We start from the raw sequence: 22523 nt of genomic DNA, 5'->3' as shown, positions 1-22523 counted from the left end.
TTATTTTACTCTAATAATTGCACATCAACATTAAAAGCATACTTTAATGTGTGTGCATTAGTGATGGGTCAAACGATACTGAAGCATCAATGCTTTATGGATCACAAGAAGTCATACTGTGTCCCTCATAGGGATGCAACAATTATACTGTACGATTATAACTTGAGTAATAATCAGGGTTTCACAATTATCACAATTATTATGCATGGATTAATTTCAAGACAAAACATGCAAAAAATCACAACGACATACAATAAAGATTTTGATGTATTACTTATTACTGTTGAAAATAATAGTAATCAAATAACATTTTAATATCAGTACAAAATAATAAATATGTTACGTATTAGGGCTGGACAATTAATTACATTTTGATTTAAATTTTGATTTTGGCTTCTCCCAATTATGAAAATATAATAATAATAATACTTGCATGCATATTCTTGAGCTTGTAATGATGAAACAGATGAGTGAGCATGGATCTCACCATGATAGATATTTTTTATTTGACACAGTACTAGTATGCCTAAATCAATAATCACTCAACAAAAAAAGTAAGGCATATGATTTTTTGCGTTCACATAACCGCGGACTGAGTGACATAATTCTGCAATAAAACGAAATCCACTGTTAAACGCATAATATCAGGGAAAATGACATCAATGTGAGTGAAATGCTGTCATTGTGCAGAGAAGGAACATTTGTTTGGGAAAATAATGTGTCCGGTACCGCTCATTGATCTCCGACACACTCAACCGCCCTGTCCTGAACTAAACAATCTGGATACAGTCACTTAAAACAGCGACTAAACTAAGAAGTTAAAGCTAGAAAGAACAATCCATACACCCACAACACATCTCATCTGCTTGTGTTGTTGTGAACGACATCATCGATGTAAGATTAATGTGCAAACAGTGGTCGCAACTTGAGAGGATCTCTTTTTTTTTACAGCCTAAAATTGTCTACTTACTTGTCAAGCTGAGAACAACCACACAGCACACTTCCCCAAAAAGAGCCCGGTGCCCCACATTCGGTCTGACTGTGCTAAGAAAAAAAAGGGTTTCAAAAAAGTACCTTGCTCAAGTACTATGTACTAAAAGCACTTACTGATACATTTTCACAATTATTTCATAATTATTGAAATAAAAATAAAATAAAATACTGGTCAGAATTGTCCAAAGATATATTGCACCAATAATTTTTGGCATTTAATTAACAAACATTTTTAACATTTTATTTGACACAAAAAGCACACACTCTGGGATGGTAAAATAAGTGTAACAGGTAAAAAAAAGAAGTAAATAAATTAAAACAATTACAACGATGGCAGAGGGGTTAGTGCGTCTGCCTCACAATACGAAGGTCCTGAGTAGTCGTGAGTTCAATCCCGGCCTCGGGATCTTTCTGTGTGGAGTTTGCATGTTCTCCCCGTGACTGCGTGGGTTCCCTCCGGGTACTCCGGCTTCCTCCCACCTCCAAAGACATGCACCTGGGGATAAGTTGATTGGCAACACTAAATTGGCCCTAGTGTGTGAATGTGAGTGTGAATGTTGTCTGTCTATCTGTGTTGGCCCTGCGATGAGGTGGCGACTTGTCCAGGGTGTACCCCGCCTTCCGGCCGATTGTAGCTGAGATAGGCTCCAGCGCCCCCGCGACCCCGAAGGGAATAAGCGGTAGAAAATGGATGGATGGAATTACAACGAAAAAACTTATTTTCATTGTTTTTATATTGCTATTTTTATTTAAATGTATTATTATTACAATTATTATTATTTTACCTGTTGTGGTTTATTCGTTACTGATTTATATCTGTTTTTTAAAACTATAATTAAAGTTGAATTTTGGTGGTAAAATAAATACTCATGTTTTCAAATTAATATGAATAATTGTGTTATTAATCGTGATTACAATATCAATCAAAATAATTGTGATTATTATTTTTGACATAATTTTACATCCCTAATAAGTATTATTAATAATAAAACAATGATAAATTAATAATTGTATCATTAAAATAAGACTTAAGAATACTTTTTATTGATCCCTCAGGGGAAAATGTTACTTACTATCTATTCATTTTTGATAATCTATGTTATGCTGTATTAATAATAACAGGAATGCACATAATTACATCCATGGTATATTGTTGCTATTCTATAAGCTCCTGATGTTATGTCATGTTTTACACTTGCTATATTCACTTACAATGCCTATAGTTTATTCAACACAGACAGGAAGAAGCAATCTCTAACGTTAAATGAAGCCCTTGACAGGAGTACCTGCTGCTGTTTGTTTACACTGAACTGACTTAGCGCTAAGGTACTGATTGTAAGTGACATGTTTATATTGAACTCTTTCACCAACTCAACTATTTTTCATCTCTGCGATTAAATAAGCCTGATGTTTTTAATCATGGTTAATAGCAAAAATGGCTAATCGTTAAATCCCTACTCATCTTTGCATTCGCGTATGCGCTGACCGTATAACTTGTTACGTTAAGGCAAAGAAGCATTTGCCGTCAAATTGAATGAATCTGTGTTTATTCATGATTAATGCTGCAATATTTTTTGTGATTAATCGCATGAGTTATCTTGTTATTTTTTACAGACCTAATAAATATCTGTGATTATTATTGCACCGCAACCCTGTGATTAATCGGATTAAAAACGAATTGTTTGACAGCACAAAAATATTTAAATTTCCCTAATACATGATACATTGAACATGGCCTTACCCCATTTTGAGTATGCTATCTTGGCGATACGATATTGGTGAGAAGGCAGAACCTCATCACACAGGCTGAGCAGCCTTGGCTATACTGCAAGTGAAAATAACTAACAAAAATGTATATGATTTGACCCTAAAAGCCCTTTGAAAAATGATAGTAGAGAGCAAGGTTGGATTAATAGTTTCATGTTCACTATGATTCATAGTCACATTTTAGTTTGCTATTGGAGGTCATGTTTCATCTATAGAAAGTGTTTTGTTCTCACAAAATGATGTTTTTCATTCAGTCTGCAGACACCAGCCTATCACTTAATAAAAAAAAGTGACAAGATGATCTATTTTGGCGTGGTTGCTGATTACAAGAAGAAACACTATTCATGATGCTGCAAGATGACTGTCGCTGTGCAAAGCTCTATCATGTTTCTTCCTAGTCTTCTGGAAATCTCCATCAACGTGTTCTTTGTCACCATGCGCAGCCACATATTCAATCGTTTGCCCTCTCTCAACAAAGAGTTCCATCTGTTCGTCTTTTGGGGGAGGGGTTGTGCCAAAAAGCCATTTTTCTAATGCATGACAAGTGATGGGTGAAGCAGAGCCTCCACTTTGAATTCATGTTACATATTGTACTTTTTTTTTTTTGCTCCCTTGTGTCTGTACTGAATGCTAAATAACAAGAAATGAAAGTCAACTGCAAAACAAGATTCTAATAATACTTGCAAATGGATTACGCATGCAATCATCTGTGATACTGCAACTTCTCTGCATGATATACTCTTATAGAAAAAACTACAATCCCAAAACTCCATCCAAAGTAAATCGCTCTCTCTTCCCGCTCTAATACACACGCCAATGTGAAATAAAAGGTGGCTTGCAATTGAGTGCAGTGCAAATGGTGTCACAACCAATTTGTCCTTGGTCCTACGCTCTTCGCTAAGCGCTCCTGAGGCCTACAGATACAAACAAGCCCCAAGAATTTTGGAAGTGAACGTTAATGGCTTCTGACAATCGGCCTTGGCTGGTTGTAAATCTTTGTCACAAATACTTAGAGTCAGCCTTAAATCACGTACGGCTCGGCGCTATCATATCAGCATTATAAAGTTAATTACTGGACATATGTACAGGTGTATTGCACACACTGTAATGTCACGCACTTACGGTTTATTCACCTTGTCGTGCTCAGTCCTATAATGATACTACGGTAGACACCCACATATTGGCAATTCATCATTTGTGCCCCTTTACTTTTTCCAAAAATGTTTTTGTCCCCTTCACTTTTTAACTTCCAAGAAGAATGTTGCGTTTTTGAATGGAGACAAGTCAAACACTAGCGCCAGGTGGAAAATGGACACTCAGGCTGAAGATTTTTCCTTTAGACCGCACACAAGCTCATTAATTGGCTTTCTCAAGCTGCCTTCTTGCGAGCGTGACAATAATGACAGCACACAGACGCTAAACAATCAGCAGTCAGATACAATCTAAGAGCAAGTTGGCCTCCACAACAATTCTTCTCACCTATACAACAATTCTTCTTAACAAAAGAGGAGAAATATAACCTCAGAGAAAGATGTAACTTAAAACCTTTGTATGCACATACAACACTTAAGACCTTCAGTATATCAGTATGTGGAATTAAATTATGAAATGGATTAAGCAAATAAATCCAACAATGTACTAATATGATCCACTTCAATAAACTCTTCAAACTTAAAGTGTTTACAAAATACAAAGAAGAAGAACCATGATAAACATTCTGAATGTATTCCACCCATCCATTCATTTTCTAGATAATCTTATTATCTCACCATATGAAATAAAACTTACATCACTCGTTATTATTGATGTATTTATTTGTTTATGTTATTACTTATGGAGTATATTGTGAATAAATTGAGAACAGGAAGTGAACAAAAGTGTTAGCAACTGATATGTAAAGGAAAAGGGGTAGGATAAAATAAGCTCTGCTTCTTCCTACTCCTTTTCGAACATTTTGAATAGAGAAAGTGGACATTGTGATGTATCATGTTGTATGCATGCATGTTCGAAACAAACTCAAACACGGCCATATGAATCACAAACAATTAAGACGGAAAAAAAATCCAAACAAAGGTAGCTATATTGTTGACAAAGTCTTACGCTAAGGGAATGAGAACACAGATTACAGTTTAAGTATATGCGTTTCTAAGTCGAGCAATGGCTTGCATACCAGTCTTTTGTTCCAGTGGACATGGTTTGATTCCCAGCCAGCAAACAAGGTAACATTTTAACTAAATCATAATGCTATCTTGAAAAACTAAAGTTTGTCTTATATATATTACGTATGCAAGCCAATCCTGTCCCCCTCTCCTTTTGCTTGAGTACTTTAGTAAAGAACAAACGCTAATTTTATTCTGTTACAATGAGTTTAATTCCGATCAGTACATTTATTTAAATATTCATTATATGTATTTCTAAGTGATTGATTACAACTTGCAAAAATGTAAACTTTTGACTTGTTAGAGAGACTTCTTCCAGTGGCCACATGACTCTGTTTCACCAATGTAAACACCAGTGACGTTTGACTCCATTTCACCAATCAAACACAGCCTGGAAGTCACATGACCGCACTCATACCACACAATGTAAAAAGTGTAGCTGCACAACTCTTCAATGTTTACTTTACAAACTATGAAGAAGAATATTTCAATCATGCGCTGTCATCTGTGTCAGTAGGAATGTTCACATTTCAGCCTTCAAGAACTTCACTTCCAACTTAAGAAAGCCTAAGTTTTAGATGTTTTTTGTCTTAGCTGCGCATAAGCTAATATTAACCCTGTTATAACGTCATAAGTGACTGTAAAACGTGCATATGTTGTGGTATATGCTGTCGTAGTGTCTCTATCACACACCCACACCGACTACAGTTGCAGTGCAAGTACCACTAAAAAATATCTACTAAATAAACCAGAATTGGCTCGCCAGTTACACAGTACTTAAATATTTTTTTTCCTGAATACAAACTTGTACGCAAATAGTTATTTGGATGACTACATTTGACTTCTACTAGAGTCACACAGTTATTACTCTAGGTCGAGGTCGGCAACCCGCGGCTCTAGAGCCGCATGCGGCTCTTTGGCGCCGTCCTAGTGGCTCTCTGGAGATTTTTCAAAAATGTATGAAGAATGGAAAAAGATGAGGGGGAAAAAAATCTATTTTTTTGTTTTAGTGTGGTTTCTGTAGGAGGACAAACATGACACAAACCTCCCTAATTGTTATAAAGCACACTGTTTATATTAAACATGCTTCACTGATTCGAGTATTTGGCGAGCGCCGTTTTGTCCTACTAATTTTGGCGGTCCTTGAACTCACCGTATAGTTTGTTTACATGTATTGCTTTCTCCGACTTTCTAGGACGTGTTTTAAGCCACTTCTTTTTCTGTCTCATTTTGTCCACCACACTTTTAACGTTGTGCATGAATACACAAAGGTGAGTTTTGTTGATGTTATTGACTTGTGTGGAGTGCTAATTAGACATATTTGGTCACTGCATGACTGCAAGCTAATCGATGCTAACATGCTATTTAGGCTAGCTATATGTACATATTGCATCATTATGCCTCATTCGTAGCTATATTTGAGGTCATTTAGTTTACTTTAAGTCCTCTTAATTAAATGTATATCTCATGACACACTGTCCGTATGTAATATAGCTTTTAATTTTTTGCGGCTCCAGACAGATTTGTTTTTGTATTTTTGGTCCAATATGGCTCTTTCAACATTTTGGGTTGCCGACCCCTGCTCTAGGTAATGGTACGGGGGTCCTCAATTTAAGTGGACCCCGACTTAAACAAGTTGAAAAACGTATTCGGGTGTTACCATTTAGTGGTCAATTGTACGGAATATGTACTTCACTGTGTAACCTACTAATAAAAGTCTCAATCAATCAATCAAACTTGAGTCCAATTTTTTGGCAACTTTATCCACCTCTGATAGTTTGTTGGTTTGTGCTCGTTAGCAGAATTATGCTATGAAACTATAATTGTGCCCAGCAGGAATACTACACACTTTGGTGCGCATTGGAAGTAAAATGTGCAGAGGAATGTACATTATTCTCTCTGTGGACCTGACGTCCCATTGCCCCAAATTAAAAATGGCAGATTGCATTTACTTTCAATTGCACTATACTATTTAGAACACAATATCAACCACATTATCAAATAACATTGGGGAGATGCTTTTGCAAATAATTCATTAGTATTCCTTGTTAGTGCTGTATTAAAGTGAGTACATAGGGTTTGCACTAATTATTTTTACTGTATATGGCAAAGCTGGTTACAGACATACAGTCGTGGTTTAAAGTTTACATACACTTGTAAAGAACATAATGTCATTGCTGTCTTGAGTTTCCAATAATTTGTAAAACTCTTATTTTTTTGTGATAGAGTGATTGGAGCACATACTTGTTGGTCACAAAAAACATTCATGAAGTTTGGTTCTTTTATGAATTTATTATGGGTCTACTGAAAATGTGACCAAATCTGTTGGGTCAAAAGTATACATACAGCAATGTTTCAATCTGTTTCAGGTATTTTGCATTAGTGTTTGATGTGAATAGTGTTTACATATTATACCATAACCCCTCTTTCTGCTGTAGTATTGTAATGCACTTCTAAATTCATATTTGTAACAATGTGAACAGTATTATTTGTATCGACAGGGACCTGGGCTTTTATAAAGTTTGAAGACTACATTTACACATAAGTTACATAAGCTACATAAGTTATTCAAAAATATATATATTTTATTAAATAGATATAGCCTTGAAAGTTCAATAATAAGGTTGCTTGAAACAAATTAAGAATGCCTAAGTTTACCTACACCTTATCAAAAATACACAATGTTTTTTTCTACCTGAATAGCGGCAAACCCAACTTGAAACACTTCACTTAACACAGACGTCATTAATGTCATCAACGCTCACCTTTAAGCATGGAACAATGATGAAGTGATAAAAAAAATTTAACAATATAATACATCTATATGTGGCAGCATAAGACAAAGTTATGAACATGTTAGATTTTTGCATACCATTGCCATGACTGTGGTGTGTTCAAGTACCCCTGATTAAAGTTAGAAAGGTTTAAAGACTCGGGAGGCTTAACCCCAGGAGATGCACGAAAAATAACAATCATAATAATGATTATTAATATAATTAGTATTATCCACTGATAATCATCCTATCAGCTAATATCCATGTTATACTAAAGTAAAGGAAGCATTGACCTATTAATAATCATATTTAAGTGAATAATGACAGATTATATGATTACATTTGGATTCTGGCCATTGTATATAGATTTGTGGCACCATTTTTGAGGGGCTGGGGGTGATTTATCTAGATATGCGCTAGATATGTTAATCCTGCCTTTCAACAGTCCAAAACCTGTGATTTTTAGATGTGTTTGAAAAAGCTAGTTTCAACCAAATCCCTGCAATAATTACCTGTGTGTGTGTGTATGGGGTGGCGGTATTGATTATTAATATAATTAGTATTATCCACTGATAATCATCCTATCAGCTAATATCCATGTTATACTAAAGTAAAGGAAGCATTGACCTATTAATAATCATATTTAAGTGAATAATGACAGATTATATGATTACATTTGGATTCTGGCCATTGTATATAGATTTGTGGCACCATTTTTGAGGGGCTGGGGGTGATTTATCTAGATATGCGCTAGATATGTTAATCCTGCCTTTCAACAGTCCAAAACCTGTGATTTTTAGATGTGTTTGAAAAAGCTAGTTTCAACCAAATCCCTGCAATAATTACCTGTGTGTGTGTGTATGGGGTGGCGGTATTGGGTTGAGTTTGGGGTGGGCCCTTCAGGAGTCATGTGTATGGGGGCCCAGAATTCGGTGACACCTCTTTGTATCGATATATAGACTTTATATACTTTGGCAGATGTCTACAGAGTGGCTTTCTAGTGTTGTAGATGCCAATTATATAGAACCAACTACTGCATCATACTAAGTGATGTTTCTAATGCTGATTACCCTAATGCACATGAAAGCAGCAAAGTATTACAAAACACTCCCTGTATGCACTTTGGTGATAAATAATATAGTGTAATAAAGTGAATATCTGAAGAAAAGTCAGCCTCCTAAATCCCATCTGTTAATGTGATGACAAGTGCAATTAAGACACTCATGCAAATGTCTGTAGTTAATAAACAGCATACAATAGAAATGTTGCTTTCACTGTACAATATCTAAAATGAATGTCATTCATATTAAGCATGTGCTGTTAATGACAACACATTTTGCAAGCAGGTGTTCAGGTTTCACAAGTCTATAAAAAAATGAAGAATGGATTAGTGAAAAAGGTGCATGTTAATGACGGACTGGGTTTTGTTTTTTTTTAGAAGGTGGTCCACCCAACTTGCTGACTCTGCAGGTAATGGATGGTAAGCAGCAGATGCTATATTTGCTTCACAGACATCTGCATTTTTTTTAATTGAGCTTGTCTCAAGCGCATTAATGAACAAACACACAACACAGTTAAGTTGATTACTTTGAGCACTCTTTGCACAAGGACAAACTTGATCAAGTTATTTTTTATATTGCAGATTTGGTAAAGTTTAGTAAAGACGTTTTGTCAATGCTTTGCATGGACACTGCAGACCATCACATAAATGGGAAACTTATTTGCAGGGTCATTCTGGCTTTTAACCCAGCATGAGATTTTAAACTGTTTTTAGCTTTTAACTTTTTTAACTGTTTTTAACTTTTAAACTGTTTTTTATCCAACAAACTGTTCTTAGGGTAATTTATATTTGCTTTTTCAATGTGTATTTATAATTCTGTTTTAAATGTTATTTTTTAGTCTGTCCTTTGCCTCTATTTCTTTGTGGTGTACAACCCTTTGTTTTTCAAATGTGCTTGTTTTTAAAGGGCTTTATAAATAAAGTTGGTATGGTATGGTATGGTATGGTATGGTATGGTATGGTATGGTATGGTATGGTATTCTCAATGCATGCGCTGAAGGGACGAACACACAAGGAAATAAATTGTGTTAAAAATAGAGCATTTATAACGGATAGAAAGTGAAGCTTGATGGAGATGAAATGTGAAGATTGTAATGCAGTATTACACCTTTTTGTGCTTCTATTTTCTACAGCTCATGTTTTGTTGTTATTCTGCCAATATTGTGCTGAATATTTGGTTTATTTCAATTAAAGAGAAAAAGTTGCAGATGTACTGTATGACACAAATTGCAATGAATAAATCAAGTAGTGTTCACTGAATAACACTGTGGTACCTCAACTTAAAAGTGTTTTGAAATAAGAGTCACATTTTAATTGCAAGCATCCCCGCCATTAGTTGGCATAGCAAATGTCACAGTGAACGTCATAAGATCTGCCCATAACATTTAGTCTTCCTTGCTAGCATTAGCTTGTAGCTAGAGATTGACATAAATGGGTTTTTTCAAGCATTAGAAGGAAGAAAGTGGGACACTGCTGAGAAGACAAAGTGGAAGATAGTCATTGAATTAATTAAATAAATCATTAAAGCAATTAAGAGTGTGCCACTGCTAGTCTGCACCATACTGAAGCAGAATCAATCTAACAAGAGCTAGAATGTTAAATAATATCTAAACGACGGACATGTATCCTTGAAAATATGGAGAAGCTGCTGATGGTGTGTTTGACTGAGAAACAGCTGGAAGGACATACAGTAGAAGTCCACTCTCCAAGGTAAAAGTTGTATTTTATTATTACATTACTTCATAAAAATACTGTGGTTGTTTGGTAGTAACTTTATTATTTCATATTTCATATCTAAAAGTTTGATTTTCTTTTGTTAAAATTGTGTTTTTTTGGGTGGGCCAATCACCAATTAAATTGATTTTAATTCATTTAAATGAGAGACAGTGATTTGAGTTAAAAGCGCCGCCTAATAACCAATTAAGCTGGTAAGTTGAGGTACTACTGTATTAGTAAAGAATAATAATAAGACAAAAAATCTAATATTGTTAATGTAGAAACACCAATTAATATGAAACATCGATTTGAGATACAAGTGTTTTTAGTTAAGAGCACCATCACAGAACTAATTAAGCTGGTAAATTGAGATACTGCTGCACTTTTTTCAGAGTTAAGAAACACTGTATTATTCTCTGGTTAAAAAAAGGTGAGAAAACAAACATCATGACAAACACAAAGGATGCATTTTACGCTCTCACGTTTTGTTCTTTCTTTTCTGATACTTTGTCACCATGTCTTGCAAACTGCCAGGAGTGTGGACGACACCGAAATGGGAGCAAAACAGAGAAAAAAAAGAGAACAGGTGAGATATGCACAAAAGTAGGATATCAACATTGTTCTACTATCATCCACTATAAATCTGCTGCTGGCCTTCGTTCTCGAGCGTGTTTATGCGTTTTGTCAAAATGAAAGATCAGCAGCAGACAACTGCCTTAAACCATTTTACAAGTATTTGGAGAACAGACGGGAAAGGCATGACGCAGAATTACAGAACACGTTAAAACAATATTACTGCTGGAAGACAAAGAATAACAAGTTATGATGGACAGGCTGCCTCAGTGTTTGAGAGTATTTAGTGTTACTACAAGGTTCTAACCATTACATTGATATTTTGTACCTGTTGATTAGGTCGTCATTGTCATCACTTTCCATTTCGTCCTCGATGGCGGCCTGCAGGTCACCTATCCTCTTGAAGGCCAGTTTAAGGTCCCCTTGTAAGCTCTGATTTGCTGCCTCTAAGCTCTCGATGTCCATGTCCTGGACATTAACAGAAAAGCCTTTTCATATTCTGGGTACTAACTAAGATTATAACCCTCGAGCTCCCGACACCTACCAACTCGTGTTTCTTTCGGCTAGCCTCAGTCTCTTTCTTGGACACCTCAGTCATTTCTTCTTTCATGTCCCTTATTTGTCTCTGCATCCGCTTGTTCTGCTCTTTCTCTCTGTTCTCTGAAGCAATACATTGGTTTCTCTCCTCAGTCATCTTCTCAAGGTTGTCCTTCAAACGACCAACCAGAGTCTAGGGAGGAGAAGTACTTGTTCTTTATATGAAGATATTGCATTATGCTTGGATTATTACTGTATGTCTGAGAGTAGGAATGGGCGATGCGGCCTAAAATCTATATTGCTATATATATTGCAGGGTTATAATTTGGCTGCTGATGCATGCGGTAACATATTGAATCATTGTCAGTTGTATTATTTACTCAAAACTATGTTTAATCTACTTGCTTATTTACTGTTAATGTCTAGTTGCTTTCTCTTTTGACATGATTCTATCTACACGCCGGTTAAAATATAATAAGCACTTATTAGTCTGTTGTTGCACTACTTTACATTAGTTTTGGGCGATACTACAAATTTGGGTATCAATCCAATACCAAGTAGTTACAGAAGCAGTATTGGCCAAACCAATGTTCATGGCACCAAGTATACAAATCCAGGATTTTTAGGTTTAAACATACACAATTAGCTATGAAGCAAGCATAAAACATTAGCATGCTAATATAAGACATGTTAGCATACTTCTAAGATGGCACCAAGTATCAAAATCCTGCTGTTTTCTGAAAAAAGCGAGTAGAAAAAGTGGTGTACCGATTCAATGGGCAAAAAGATGGTGTTTTTCCTCAATTGCGTCGCCATGGTAACACAAATTGTTCCAAAAATTAGGCACCGATGTAGGCGCAATTGAGACCTTTCCAACAGTATAAGATATGTTGGGGTTCGTTTGCCGATTTGTCCGATATCAAACGCAGCAGAATAAGATAGAAGACATTAGCATGCCTATATGACACGTTAGCATACTTCCAAGATGGCGCCAGGCATCGAAATCCATGATTTAGATATTTAAACATACAAATTTAGCTAAAGAGCTATCACAAAACGTTGGCATGTTAACAGTAGTATTATGACAAAAGACAAGTTAGCATACTTGTCAGATAGCGGCAAGTATTAAAATGCATTATTTTAGGTGAAAGCATACAAAATCTGCTAAAGAAGATTGCATGCTAACATTAGCATGCTAATATAAGAGATGTCAACATGCTTCCAAGATGGCGCCAAGTATCGAAAGCCATGATTTTTAGGTTAAAACATACATAATTCGCTAAAAAGTTTGCATAAAACATTAGCATACTTACATTAGCGTTCTTATACATGACCAGATAAGAGGACGTACCAAAATGCACTATTTGTAAGTGTAAACATACAAAATTACCTAAAAAGCTAACATAAAACGCTGGCATGCTAATATAAGAGACGTTAGCATACTTCCAAGATGGCTCCTAGCATCAAAAATCATGATGTTCATGTTTAAACATACAAAATTAGCTAAAAATTTAGCAAAAAAACGTTAGAATGCTACCATTAGCATGCTTATATAAAAGACGTTAGCATATTTTTAAGATGGCACCAAGCATTAAAATCCATGATGTTAACGCATGTTAACTGTTAGCATAATTGCTAGACACCGCCGAGTATCAAAACCATGATTTTTTATTGGGGTGGCCATATTGTCGGGGCCATGTTGTCTGCACGTTAGTTACGCCACTGTACAGATACCAGACTGAGAAACACCTGTTAAGAGGGCCTGTCACATGGCTTCTAAGGAAGTCATCTAAATTGGCTGGTGCCTGTGGAGACCATTTGACGATTCCATCTATCCATCCATTTCCTACCGCTTGTCCCTCTCGGGTCGTGTGGGGAACAAAATAATATATTAAAGGCCTACTGAAACCCACTACTACCGACCACGCAGTCTGATAGTTTATATATCAATGATGAAATCTTAACATTATAACACATGCCAATACGGCCGGGTTAACTTATAAAGTGACATTTTAAATTTGCCGCTAAACTTCCGGTTCGAAACGCCTCTGAGGATGACGTATGCGCGTGACGTAGACCGGGGAACACGGGTATGCCTTCCACATTGAAGCCAATACGAAAAAGCTCTGTTTTCATTTCATAATTCCACAGTATTCTGGACATCTGTGTTCGTGAATCTGTTTCAATCATGTTCATTGCATTATGGAGAAGGAAGCTAAGCAAGCAAAGAAGAAAGTTGTCGGTGCGAAATGGACGTATTTTTCGAACGTAGTCAGCCGGCGCTTCTTTGTTTACATTCCCGAAAGATGCAGTCAAGATGGAAGAACTCGGATAACAGAGACTCTAACCAGGAGGACTTTTGACTTCGATACACAGACGCCTGTAGAGAACTGGGACAACACAGACTCTTACCAGGATTACTTTGATTTGGATGACAAAGACGCAGACGTGCTACTGTGAGTATGCAGCTTTGGCTTCTAAACATTTGATCGCTTGACCGTATGTGCGCAACTTTTTTTTGCGTATGTACGTAACTTTTTAAAAATATATAAGCTTTATGAACCTTGGGTTAGGTGAACGGTCTTTTGGGCTGAGTGATTGTGTGTGTTGATCAGGTGTTTGAATTGTATTGGCGTGTTCTATGGAGCTAGGAGCTAGCATAGGAGCTAGGAGCTAGCATAACACGTACCGTACGTAACTTTTTAAAAATATATAAGCTTTATGAACCTTGGGTTAGGTGAACGGTCTTTTGGGCTGAGTGATTGTGTGTGTTGATCAGGTGTTTGAATTGTATTGGCGTGTTCTATGGAGCTAGGAGCTAGCAGAGGAGCTAGGAGCTAGCATAACACGTACCGTACCGTACGTGCGCGTCACGTACGTAACTTTTAAAAAATATATAAGCTTTATGAACCTTGGGTTAGGTGAACGGTCTTTTGGGCTGAGTGATTGTGTGTGTTGATCAGGTGTTTGAATTGTATTGGCGTGTTCTATGGAGCTAGGAGCTAGCATAGGAGCTAGCATAACACGTACCGTACCGTACGTGCGCGTCACGTACGTAACTTTTTAAAAATATATAAGCTTTATGAACCTTGGGTTAGGTGAACGGTCTTTTGGGCTGAGTGATTGTGTGTGTTGATCAGGTGTTTGAATTGTATTGGCGTGTTCTATGGAGCTAGGAGCTAGCAGAGGAGCTAGGAGGTAGCATAACAAACACGCAGGTGTTTTTATGCAGGATTAATTTGTGGCATATTAAATATAAGCCTGGTTGTGTTGTGGCTAATAGAGTATATATATGTCTTGTGTTTATTTACTGTTGTAGTCATTCCCAGCTGAATATCAGGTCACCCCCGGCTCTCACAGCATCTTCCCTATCTGAATAGCTTCAACTCCCCACTAGTCCTTCACTTGCACTTTACTCATCCACAAATCTTTCATCCTCGCTCAAATTAATGGGGAAATTGTCGCTTTCTCGGTCCGAATCTCTCTCACTTCATGCGGCCATCATTGTAAACAATAGGGAACTTTGCGTATATGTTCAACTGACTACGTCACGCTACTTCCGGTAGGGGCAAGCCTTTTTTTTATCAGATACCAAAAGTTGCAATCTTTATCGTCGTTGTTCTATACTAAATCCTTTCAGCAAAAATATGGCAATATCGCGAAATGATCAAGTATGACACATAGAATAGATCTGCTATCCCCGTTTAAATAAAAAAAATTCATTTCAGTAGGCCTTTAAGCAACGAGTTACATGAATGGCTGAGCTAGAAGAAGCGGTAATCTTTCTCTGATTCAGCTTAAAGAGTGTACCAATTAAATTGGCTCAGGGGTACCTATTCAATGGGCCCATAATAATTATTTTCCTGAATAGCATCGCCATTGTAACACGAATTGTCCCAAAAAGGAAGTAGTGATGAGTGATGTAGGCGGAATCAGAACTTTCCCGACGATATAAGATATGTTGGGATATTTCCGACATTAAACGCGGCAGAAGAAGAATTATAATATTAAACTGTGAAGTCCAAGCAATAATAAGATGGGTGCTTGTATAGCACCAGAAAAATAATTCATATTTATATTATTTCCTAATTCCCTTTTATTGCATACTAAATGTATATTAAAGTCAATAGTGCAAAATAATTTAACCAAAGCAAAAATGACTATCAATCCATACAATTTCTACAAGTGGCTCTTATTTCCAAAAATGACAAAAAACGGCTGTGTGATTATCAAACATATCGATCTAATCACTGCAGTATCTGTTGTGACTTATTTCTATTAAAGTGACACTGCTGCTGTAAATATACCATTGTATCTAAAAAAATATATTGAATAAAAACGTATTTTTGTGTATTTTATTTTGTTAAACCGGATGTACTGTTAAGGGCACTCAGCAGGATGTTTAAGTGTGTTTTATTCTTTACTAATAAGAAGTAATGTTGCTACTAATAAAAAATATGAACTTTTAATTTCCGCCAAAGACGAAACCAACTGTCATCAGTGAGAATCTTTCACTCTGCTACAGAAGCAACTATATTTAGGGCTATATAAATAAACATTGATTGATTGATTGATTGATATACGTGATACTATACTATATCGTTAATGTCTATATTTGCATCGATCCGCCCAGTCCTGTTTACAGGCAAGAGTTTTAGCAACGTGGTTAGCTATGTTTTTTTTGTATCCTCCTATAGTTACAGTTTAGTTGCCGCCATGCAGCCAAGAATTATTGATTTAGAAGCTGCACTGTGGAGGGACATTAGCCGGTAGCGAGGACGCTACTTTGCGTCGAGGATGCCTTCTGTCAAATTTGCGGAACGCAGCTGCAATGTTTTATCAACATGCATTATCGCACTATAACGATAATATTAAACCTCTTTCATCGGCTAAATGTATATCATTTATATCGTATATATTGCGCAACATTCCATTTGATTTGTGTATTGCTTCACAAAGATTCATTAGAATGTTTGCTTCTTCTCTTACAATGCAGTGTATACACATTTTTCTACCTCTTGATAAGTATTAAATCACACGTCAAGTTGAATTTGTGCTTTCGCTAAGAATGTTCTTTCCAATTTAATGAGACACAAGAACTTCCTGACCTCCAAACGTTTAATCTGCGTCTTCTCATACTCCAGTTTGGTCTCGAGCTCACGGATCTTGGCCTCCTGACGGCTCACGAGAGACTTGTCCACCATGGACTGCTCCTGGAACTCCAGCTGACTTTGCAGCGAATGAAGCTGCGGGGAAGTAGACACACTTTGATAAATGCAAATACACACCCACTCTTCAGAGGGCTCTCATTGCTAATTCTTGGAGCTTAGCTTTTCAGCGTCCTGTTAAATAAAGGCGAGGAAAAATCAAACATCATGTGTATGCAAATTGAATTAATGTTGACTTTTCACCCTCTAAGTAAATGCCACATGTCCAGTGTGAGTAATGAGTTGCAGATAAGCTCCGTATCTACTACCAATGGTGCAAGAGGAGTTTGAAATGTACTACTGTAGAACGATAAGTGGCCTTCCCATTAATTCTCATGTAAAATCTTCACCTGCATTGTCAGTTTTTGACAAGAAGAACAGTATGTGCAACTAATATTTACTTCAGCTGAAACATTTAACAGCTATGTGTATGGTGGTATAGCTTGTTTTTCATACACTGTCTCAGTTTTAGTGCAATTACACACTTTTTTTATGAGTGCTGCTGCAAAAGAGTAATATTCTGCTAACTGATGGTCCTCTGTACTGTAGTTTTGCAGAGAGGCTGTTCTCTCTTTGACAGTGGAGACAACTTTTGCTCATGCTAAGAGAGCTACACAGGCTGCATGGTTCCGCCACTTAAAATGTACCTGACATGCTCAGAAAATGTGTTCCACCTTGTATTGTCTGATAATGTAAAAGAAGGATGGGCAACCAGGCAGTTTCCCAAAAACATGTCAAGCACTTAGGCAGTGGAGTCACGACAAAGTGTTGTGCCGCAAAGCGCTCTCACACAAGCAGTTGATGTAAACCAGGTGTCACCAACTAGTAGCTTGTGAGCTACTGGGAGCTTACCAGCAGTATTCATTTTGTTGACTAATAACTTTTGTCTTAGTTATTGTCAACAACCTATTTTCCCCTGACGTTAAGTAAAATGATAATGAATCAAATCAAAATGCACGTTGAATAAGACGACAACAAAGTAAACGAACATTTTCGCCATCTTATAGAAACGTGACGAAAATGTTGAAAGAAACAAAATCCCGATTATATTCAAATTTGTCTTGTCGATGGGTGGGACGTCTTCGAGATATATCCAATCACAGCTCTTTAACAGCGCACGGGCAGTTAGTTACGAAGGCAAGCCAATGAGATGCTTTTCCTTGTGAGATGAGGAAGTTGAATTTCTCACTGCGAAAACAATAATGTGTGGATTTAACATGTTCCACATTGTAATATATGAACACCTGGAAGACAGTGAAGAGGACATATTTTATTTTTGGCGCTATATGATGACATCTACACAACTGTAAGTTGAAGGTATGTGTATTTGATAAGAAGGCATTCATCGTAACTCTGTTTCACAACACAAATACATACCTGCTTTGCCAGAGAGGAAGCATAATAAAAATAGAAAAAGTGCCTGAAAGATATTTTTTGGCATTGACTATTGTATGCATAATACATAATTCCTGACCATAACATCATTGTGTTAAACAAGTAATTTGCAGGTAGTCTAAATAAAAGTGATTTTAAATCAACTTTAAAGAATAATTTTTTTATACATAATATTTTAGTTCAGTGGTCCCCAACCACCGGGCCGTGGCCCGGTACCGGTCCGTGGATCGATTGGTACCGGGCCGCACAACTAATTAAAAAATAAAAAATAAAAAATAAAAAATATGTATATATATATATATATTTTTTTTTTTTTTAATTAAATCAACATAAAAAACACAAGATACACTTACAATTAGTGCACCAACCCAAAAAACCTCCCTCCCCCATTTACACTCATTCGCACAAAAGGGTTGTTTCTTTCTGTTATTAATATTTCTGGTTCCTACATTATATATCAATAAAGATCAATACAGTCTGCAGGGATACAGTCCGTAAGCACACATGATTATATTTCTTTATGACAAAAAAAATAAAAAAAATACCATACCCCCCCCCCGATCCGTGGGACAATTGTTGTAGCGTTGACTGGTCCACAGCTACAAAAAGGTTGGGGACCACTGCTTTAGTTGACTTAATGTACTAAAATTTTAGCTGACATAAATTTTGTGTAATTTCATTGACTAAAACTAAATCAATTTAGATGACTAAAATTAGACTAAAACTAAAATACATGTTTGTCAAAAGACTATGACTAAAACTAAATTAAAAACTGTTTACTAGTTGATTTTGAGTAGCGCACCAATGACTCAACTAATATTTGCTTAAACACTCAGTATTTTTGTTATTGTTCAGTTCAGACATTAGACCTCTATTTATGATAAATTACCACAAAATAGCACACAAAGATCTGCTTCTTGATTAAAGTACAATTAAAGGTTAAATTTAAAGTACCAATGATTGTCACACACACACGAGGTGTGGCGAAATTAACCTCTGTATTTGACCCATCCCCTTGTTCACCCCCTGGGAGGTGAGGGGAGCAGTGAGCAGCAGCGGTGGCCGCGCCCGGGAATCATTTTGGTGATTTAACCCCCAATTCTAACCCTTGATGCTGAGTGCCAAGCAGGGAGGTAAATGGGTCCCATTTTTATAGTCTTTGGTATGACTTGGTCGGGGTTTGAACTCAAGACCTACCTATCTCAGGGCGGACACTCTAACCACAAAGGCCACTGAGCAGGTTAATTAAAGTACAATTCAAATGTTGCCAAATAAATAAAAGACAAAAAGTGATTAAAAAAATAAAATACTGAACCACAAATAAGATGCAGATGTTGTTGATTTTTTACTACAAAATGTGAGTTTGTTCATGTTGTGGTAAAACAAGCTTTTTTTTATTATGATGTAAACAAAGTTGTTCCTTGGCTTTTTACCTTAGTGCCAGCACTTGGATAAATCAAGTGATAAACACAATTGAATTCAAGAGAGGTGGCGTTTGTAAGTCCCCCTGCCCTCCTTACTTGTCGATCATCGGCGTCATGAATCTTCAATAAAAATGTGTAGTTATTCATTTCGTTCGTCATTGATACGCATTTTGCATTGTTTCTGCGTGTAAAACAATAATTATTCTCGATAAAATGACTTTTGTGGTAACATTTTTGGGTTTCTGGAGGGGTTAACTGGATTTGGACATTGTTTCCTATGGGGGAATTAGTTTCGGTTTTCAATGGACCCTTTGGAACGGACTAAAAACAAAACCTGAGATACCACTGTATTGCCAGTTAACACAACTTCCATGTAAATTGGGGTAAAGATATGTTGCAACATTCTTAATGTATAAACTGTAAAAAACAAACATGCCAAGGCTACTGAAACCGCCTACTTGGTTTCAGTATATCGACCTTGATCTCCAATCATTGGGAGACACCATGCTCCTCATGGTTGCATCCATGTTGTTTGTTTACTTTTGACTGAACACATTCGTAAGCAGTAAGTGGAATATTATGTCGATGTCAAAGTCCCTGCATGTAAAACACCCAGGGCTCTTTGTTTGGCATTTTGGGATTGATATATGTTGTGATGAGTCTTCAATTGAATTTTTCTGTTGGGATTTTCGGGACAGCAAGGTTATGTCACCAATATCATTTGTTGTACGTTGTTCTACTGAATGTAAAGTGGACTGAATAAATAATGGGCTTTCGCTGGGGTGGCATAGCTCTGATGGTAGAGTGGCCGGCAAGAAACTTGAGGGTTCCTGGTTAAAATCCACCTTCTGATCCTAGTCCCTGCCGTTGTGTCACCGACCGTGATCCCAGTGTCACCCACACTGGTGTAGCTTGAATGTAGATAAAGTGTGTGTAAAGAGGTAAGAGTTAATATGCCAGAGTTAGAATGACAAATAGTGAGGAAATGCCAAAACTGAAAAATTAAAAACGCGGTCAAATCTTTCTCTGTCGGTCCAATTTTAATTGTGGCAAGTTGTCACGAATAAATGAATATATTGTATGGGAAGGTTGCATTACGAACCCCCATAATTATGAGTATCGACAAGCAAGTAATTTTTTTATAGTTCTTTATGTTTTGTATTGCTGCAATAATTATGACAATTTGTTGTTCAATTATATTTACTTACCTAGGTTATCATTAAATTGATATAATTCAAGTATTTGAATTACTGACTTGAATGTCACAAAATATAAATAAAAATGCATTGATTTTATTTACAAAAATGTGCATCTTTTGTATTTTTTTAGTACGGGTCAGGCACCGTTTTAAAGTACCGATATGGTACTAATATCAGTTCAAATGTAAGCAATGCCCATCCCTTGTCATTAAGTTGTTTGCTTCTAATCCTCAATATGACATTTTATGGGTGTAATTGGAATTTTCAGGATCCTTGCAAGGGTCAAATACTTTTTAGTCATATTCTAATGACTTATAAAATCAAAGAGAGCTGTAGTGATAGTCCTACATAAGTGACTTTGCATCTGAGGCAAGGAAGATTTTAAAGTTTTCCTTTGATTTTACTTAAGAAGCCAGATTGCTCTCTTACTAGGAAGGAGATAACAATTTCAAGGTCAAATGCTTTAAAATGGCTATCAGCGCCTGCGGCACAGTCTTAACGACGCCTCGCAGCCCGAGGCCAGAACCATTCTCATGGGTGGGCCTTGTAGAGAAGGAAGTGGAAACAACACTTTGCCTCAAATACGTTTTGATAAAACTAAAACAGGACCTGTAGGGTGGCACTAGAATGAGCTCCATTGAAAGCATAAACAGATTATGTTCACTTCTATTAAAATGTAAGCTTTTGACCAAAGGAAATAATACACCTTTATGTATTTTGTCTGAGCTACAGTCATCATCAAAAATGAAAACGATAACCATACATAAATATTTGCAGTACACAGGCTTTGGCTCGCAAATTGCACTCCGGCAGAACAACAACGTAAAGCGCAATTATTGTGATTCGATTAAATGGGTGCGTTAAACTGTTTAGCATATAAATGTGAGGAAAAGCTGAGCTTCAACACTTATATGACAGACTCGACAGTAATTGAATCAGTCAGCCTAGAATAAAAAGGCCAACACTGAGGAGGATGAGGAGCTTGAGGTGCACGACTAAACCATATGTATGTGGAAATTCTGCACAAATATATTCAGCTCTGAGATATTGTTATTGTTCTAATAACTTTGCAGAAAATAAAGACAAGAAAACAATCATAACAAGAGCTAATGGGGTTATGCAGCAGACCTTAAGTGAACTGTACATCCTGGTCTGGTCAACTGTCCTGTCACTCACAGGGACATTAATCATTTATACAGTCGCAAGGTAATAGGATGCGTTACCTTCTCTTGGATTTCCTGCTTCTCCTTTGTGGCCTCCTCCAACTGCGCCTGGAGGTCACTGATTTGGCCCAAGTCTCTGGCAGACTAATGAAAAAAAACAGATTATATACATATACACACACACACACACACACACACACACACACACACACACACACACACACACACACACACACACACACACACACACACATTTTGGTGATGTAGAAAAGTTACAATCAAATCAAACTAGCTTCATGGCATGGCCTCTTAACTTCATGTGAGTGATTATGATTGACGACACCTGTTGACTTCTCTGAGCCCATTTAAATAGGGCTCATGTGATGCAGTCATTAGACTCGGATATAAATGCGGCAATGGGAAAGTCAAAGGAACTCAGCACAGATCTGAAAAAAACTAATCATTGACTTGAACAAGTCAGGAAAGTCACTTGGAGCCATTTCAAAGCAGCTTAAGGTCCCAAGAGCAACTGTGCAGACAATTGTTCGTAAGTATA

The 22523-nt window shown here is 36.7% G+C and overlaps 1 protein-coding gene across 3 annotated transcripts in view; it reads right to left on the bottom strand.

The window, feature by feature from the left end:
- LOC133650612 (unconventional myosin-XVIIIa-like) overlaps positions 1-22523 on the bottom strand; it is a 202148-nt gene that overhangs the window by 11505 nt on the left and 168120 nt on the right. For all 3 annotated transcript variants that reach the window (XM_062048069.1, XM_062048067.1, XM_062048068.1), the window contains 5 exons: positions 22028-22111; positions 16688-16825; positions 11587-11772; positions 11371-11510; positions 10952-10996 (listed from right to left, as the gene is read on the bottom strand). In XM_062048069.1, the coding sequence (XP_061904053.1) occupies positions 10952-10996; positions 11371-11510; positions 11587-11772; positions 16688-16825; positions 22028-22111 (593 nt within the window). The remainder of the gene's footprint in view (positions 1-10951; positions 10997-11370; positions 11511-11586; positions 11773-16687; positions 16826-22027; positions 22112-22523) is intronic.

The sequence above is a fragment of the Entelurus aequoreus genome, linkage group LG05 (assembly GCF_033978785.1).
Source record: "Entelurus aequoreus isolate RoL-2023_Sb linkage group LG05, RoL_Eaeq_v1.1, whole genome shotgun sequence".
NCBI classification, from domain to species: domain Eukaryota; kingdom Metazoa; phylum Chordata; class Actinopteri; order Syngnathiformes; family Syngnathidae; genus Entelurus; species Entelurus aequoreus.
This window is presented reverse-complemented; position numbering and strand designations above follow the sequence as displayed.